This window comes from Zonotrichia leucophrys, unplaced genomic scaffold, assembly GCF_028769735.1.
Source record: "Zonotrichia leucophrys gambelii isolate GWCS_2022_RI unplaced genomic scaffold, RI_Zleu_2.0 Scaffold_145_113207, whole genome shotgun sequence".
Lineage (NCBI taxonomy): Eukaryota > Metazoa > Chordata > Aves > Passeriformes > Passerellidae > Zonotrichia > Zonotrichia leucophrys.
The window spans coordinates 66,095-70,934 of NW_026992350.1; the positions used below are offsets into that span (position 1 = coordinate 66,095).

At 60.3% G+C, this 4,840-nt stretch overlaps 1 protein-coding gene across 1 annotated transcript; it reads left to right on the plus strand.

The window, feature by feature from the left end:
- The first annotated feature begins 2,305 nt into the window (after positions 1-2,305).
- On the plus strand, positions 2,306-4,038 carry LOC135460999 (HLA class II histocompatibility antigen, DR beta 4 chain-like). The gene is made up of 3 exons (XM_064737981.1): positions 2,306-2,467; positions 2,937-3,206; positions 3,776-4,038. The coding sequence occupies exons 1-3, from the start codon at positions 2,383-2,385 to the stop codon at positions 4,036-4,038; spliced, it is 618 nt and encodes a 205-aa protein (XP_064594051.1). The 5' UTR covers positions 2,306-2,382.
- The last annotated feature ends 802 nt before the right edge of the window (positions 4,039-4,840 follow it).

The window sequence follows — 4,840 nt, forward strand, 5'->3', positions numbered from 1 at the left end:
GTTGAGGAAAAGGCTGTGCTGTTGTTAGGGGGGCTGCTTAGGCTGAGGTGAGGGCTGGGCTGAGGGCTGGTGCACCTGTACCCTAACTTGCCTCCTAAGCTGTTCCCTGTAGCCCTGATCTCCAGTGCACTGTGCAGCCCTCAAGCCTTCTCCCTTGACCCCTCAAGCCCTCCCTCAACCCCTCAGGCTCTGTCTGTCACCCTTGAGCCCCCCAATGCCCCTCAAGGCCCCTCTCAGCTGCCCCTCAGCTCCTGTGTGTCACCCTTAATCCTCTCTTTGCCCCTCAGCCCCAGCTTCTTGGTGTCACCCTCCGGCTGCCCCAGCCACCCTCAGCATCTCTGTGTGTCACCCACTGTCCCCTCTCCCTGCTCCTCCCTCAGCTCCCAGCCTCTGCCACCCTCAAGCCCCACAATACCCCTCAAGCTGCCCCTCAGCCTCTGTCATGCCCTGAAAGGACCCTAAAAAACCCTCTAAATTCCCTAAAAAAGGCCTAGTTTTCAGTGTCCTAAACACCCCAGAAAAACACAGAAATAGCATCAGAATACAGTAAAAACACCCTACTTTTAAAAAGCCTCTTAAACACCCCTAAAAATCCCCAAAGAACCTTTTGGGACTACTTAGAGATTTTTTAAAGAGCTCTGAGAATACCCCTAAAATCTTGAAAATGCCCTGATAAGACCCTAAAAAAGCCTAAAAAATTCCCCCCAAAACCATAGAAATACCCTAGTCCTAAAAAAGTTCTCCATATACCCTCAATACTCCTCAAAAAGCCCGAAAGCCTTTTAAGTAGTCCTAAAAAAAAAAACCCCAAAATACCCCAAAACACCCCTAAACAATTCCAATTAGTAGTAAGACAGCCCTTAAAATGCCCTAAAAAGTTCTTTTAAAAGCCCTGAAAAAGACCTAAAGGTTCCTAAACATTCCCAGAGAATTCCTAAAAAACTCCTATAAAAAATCCCTAAAATATCCTTAAAAATTCCTGAAAAAAACACTAATAAAACTCCTAAAAGGCTGTTCAAATCCTACCTGTAACTCTGTGGCCTCCAAACCTCATCTCTACCTTCCAATCAGGGTAACTCCCTGCAGCTGCTGGGAGGGCTCTGGGGCTGTCCCACCATGAGGGTGGCACCTGTACTCTAGCCCTGCCTGGTACCCCGTGTCCTTTGCACCCCAACCCTCAGGGTCAGCTCTCCACCTGTCCAGCCCCCCCATCTCTGCCCCTCAGCAATGTCTGTGTGTGTCCCAGAGCCGCGTTCAGGATCCCACGAGCTGCTGCAGGGAGTCACCGGTGGGCAGTGGGGGAAGTGAGGGACAGGGCAGGGGTGACCTGGATTTCAGAACCCCAGCAGACGGCCGGGCACTCAGCACCACAGGCACCCGAACACCAACGCCACCATTGTTCCTTGCACACAAAACTCATCAGGCCAGGTTCCTGATGGCAGATTGCAGGAGGCACGTGGCACTGTCAAACCAGCCCGAGTGGACACTGGTGCCAGCTTCAGTCTGGGAGGCATCCTGTGCAATGCGGAATTTCAGCAGCCAGCTGGCCACTCTGGAACACAGGCCCCTGTGCAGCAATGTCGGCCATTTTCCCTGGAAACAAAACTCACCTGGTCAGGTCCCTGATGGCAGATGGCAGGAGACACTTGGCACTGCTAAACCACCCTTCCATCGTGCAAGGGCCTTCACCTCCCTTCTCTGTCCAAGGCCTGGCTCCCCTCACCCGGCCGCATGGCTTCCCCTCCTGCACCCAGCCCGCAGCCGGGCAGGGCAGCTCTGAACCTTTCACCCACGGAACCAAGAGAGCTTCCCCTGGGAGTTCTCTGCTTTTAACCCCCTGTGCTCTCAGAGGCGTATCCATGTCCTCAGGGGCCACACCAGGGGTTAATATTCAAATCTGAGCACAGATTGGTTTGACCACAGCATCCCAAAAAACTCATTTCCTTTTCAAACCAGGACAGCAGGACCAAGGGTTCCGAACAGAAAATCCTGAACAAGCTCAGTAACCTAAAAATAGGGGCTAAATGTGAAATGAGCGGCTCTGATTGGCTGGTCCACCACAGCCCGCGTCTCTCCATCCCGGCCCCCACCTGCCCAGCGCCCCAAGGTTCCCCCTGCGCAAAAATCCCCCAGCCCGGGGCTGCAGCGTCCCGGAAAGGCCTCAGCCAATGGGAGCGCAGGCAGAAGGCGGCTTATCCAATGAGAGCACGCGGCGTTGGATTGCCTCATCGGTTGTTGGGCAGAGCCCGTGGCCGGTCGCTGCCCAGAAGCGGCGGCAGCCAATGAGAGCGCGCGGCGCTGCCGAGCCCGCCCTGCTCCGGACTGGCGCTCCCAGCGCAGCGCGGCTGCTTTGGGGCTGCTGCTCCCTGCCCGGCCCCGGCCATGGGGCGAGGGGCGGCAGCTGGGGCCCTGCTGGTGGCACTGGTGGTGCTGGGAGCACCCCCGGCTGCGGGCACGGAGCTCTCGGGTGAGCGGGGGGCGGGAGGCGCTGGGACAGGGGGGAGAAGGGGGAAAAGGGGGCGAAGGGGGGAGCCCGGAATGGAGGGGGAGGAGGAGGGGTCCCCCCAAAGGGAGAGCGGGAGGGGCTGAGGGTCGGGGGGAGGTGAGGGAGGGGTGGGAGAGGGTGGAGAAGGGGAAAAAGGGGAGGGGGAACCCCAAAACTGATCCCGAGGGGGTGAGGATTCGGGAATTTGTGGGAAAATGAGGAAATGAAACCCCAAAAGTGATTTGGGAGCGGCCGGAGGTGGAAGGGGAGAGGATGAGGAAGGGCAAATGGGGGAAGAGTGACAAAGAGGAAGCGGCAGCGCGGGCAGGAGGGTCCCACGGCGGCCGTGGGGCACAGGGGGTGCGGGGTGCGGATCCGGGGTGGCCCCGGAGCTCTGGGGTGCTAAGGGCTGATGGGGGAGCACCCCCTTAGCTGTGTCCTGCACTCGCAGCGGTGTTTCTGCACATGGGAAGGCATGAGTGTTACTTCATTAACGGCACGGAGAAGGTGATGTCCGTGCAGAGGTACATCTATAACCGGGAGACGTACGTGGTGTTCGAAAGCGACGTGGGGGTGCACGTGGGGTTCACCTCCTATGAGGAGAGGTTTGCCAGGGAGATTAACAGCGACCCGAAATGGATGGTGGAACAACGGACTGCGGTGGACTGGTACTGCCGGGGCAACTACGAGGTGATTCGCCCGTTCACTGTGGCGCGCCGAGGTGAGCGCGGGGCAGAGCGTGTTCCCTCGGGCCCTGCCCTGCCAGTAACCCTGGAGCCCCTGGATCCCTGAGAATTGCCCCTGAGCCCTCAGCCCTCTTTGTGCCCATCCCCGGGGCCTCCAGTCCCTCCCAGTCCATCCCAGCGCCCGCGGGTCCATTTCAGCGACGCGTAAAGCTGACGCTTTTCAGCCAATCAGATCGAGTCTCTATGATGACGCTTCTGTTGCCAGGCAGACCTGCAAGTCTGATGCCCGCGCTGGACTCGGCCTCGCAGTGCCGCACACTTCATTCCCAGTTCATCCCACGGGCCACCAAATCCCTCCCATTGCAACCACAGTCCCTCCAAGTCCCTCGCAGCCCATTCCCAGTCTGTTCCCACTTCATTCCCAGTTCACTCTCAGACTTCTAGCCTTTCTCCCAGTGCCCCGCATCCCCTTCGTTCTTTCTCACTGCCGCTCCAGCTCATCTCAGTCCTTCCCCAGCCCCTCCCAGGCCACCCCAGCCCTCCCTTCTCTCTCCCAGTGCCCCCCAGCTGATCCCAGTGTCTCCCCGCTCTCTCTCTCTCCCAGTGCCCCCCAGCGTGTCCATCTCGCTGGTGCCCCCGTCGAGCTCCCAGCCCGGCCCCGGCCGCCTGCTCTGCTCCGTGATGGATTTCTACCCTGCTGCCATCCAGGTGAGGTGGTTCCAGGGCCAGCAGGAGCTCTCGGAGCACGTGGTGGCCACCGACGTGGTTCCCAACGGGGACTGGACCTACCAGCTGCTGGTGCTGCTGGAAACCCCCCCCCCCGGCGCGGGCTCAGCTACAGCTGCCAGGTGGAGCACGTCAGCCTAAAGCAGCCCCTGAGGCGGCACTGGGGTACGGGGGAGCCCCTGGGGGCGCTGGCAGAGCCACTGGGCTGTGCTGGGAGCCACTGGGAGGGAGCTGGAGAGAGCCGGGCTGGAGCTGGGGGCTGGGCAGGGGTCTGGGGGATACTGGGGAGGGTGGGATGGGCTTGGGGGGGTCCTGGTGGGCACAGGGAGGGGGTTTGGGGGTGCTGGGTGTGACAGGGAGGGAGTTTGGGGGTGCTGGGTGGGACTCGGAGGGAGTTTGGAGGTGCTGGGTGTGACTGGGAGGGAGTTTGGGGGTGCTGGGTGGGACTGGGAGGGATTGCAGTGAGCCCGGAGGGGCTGGAAGGAGATCGGCGATGGCAAAGCGGGGCTCGCCATGAGCTCGGTTGTGCTGGGCACAGCCTGGGAGGGCTCTGGCTGAGTCCTGCTGGGGCTGCCAAGGGACTGCGAGAGGCTTTGGGGGTCCTGGGGCGCTGGGGGCAACTGGGAGGGGGCTGTGGGATGCTGAGAGGGACGGGAGGGGCTTTGGTGGCTCCTGGGCAGGCCAAAAATGGATCAGGGGGAGGCTTCAGGGGGTCCTGGCTGGGCTGGAGACCACAGGGAAGGCGCTGGGAGGGGCTCTGGGTGTCGGTGAGAGGTTTTGGGGGTGCTGAGCCCTGCGGACCCCCCAGAGATGCGGCCGGATGTTGCCTTCTGATACAAGGCTGGTGACCTGGTTTCAAGAGACAGCACGGCGGCCCATTCTCCAGGGCCGCTCAGGCCTAAGAAACACACTAACACCAACGTGGTGGACGATCAAAGGCCTT

Excerpts from the sequence above, each read along its gene's own strand:
- LOC135460999 (XM_064737981.1), top strand. The coding sequence starts at position 2,383 with ATGGGGCGAGGGGCGGCAGCTGGGGCCCTGCTGGTGGCACTGGTGGTG. Across the intron at positions 2,468-2,936 it reads TGCGGGCACGGAGCTCTCGG|CGGTGTTTCTGCACATGGGA; the intron begins GTGAGCGGGGGG and ends CTGCACTCGCAG. Across the intron at positions 3,207-3,775 it reads GTTCACTGTGGCGCGCCGAG|TGCCCCCCAGCGTGTCCATC; the intron begins GTGAGCGCGGGG and ends TCTCTCTCCCAG.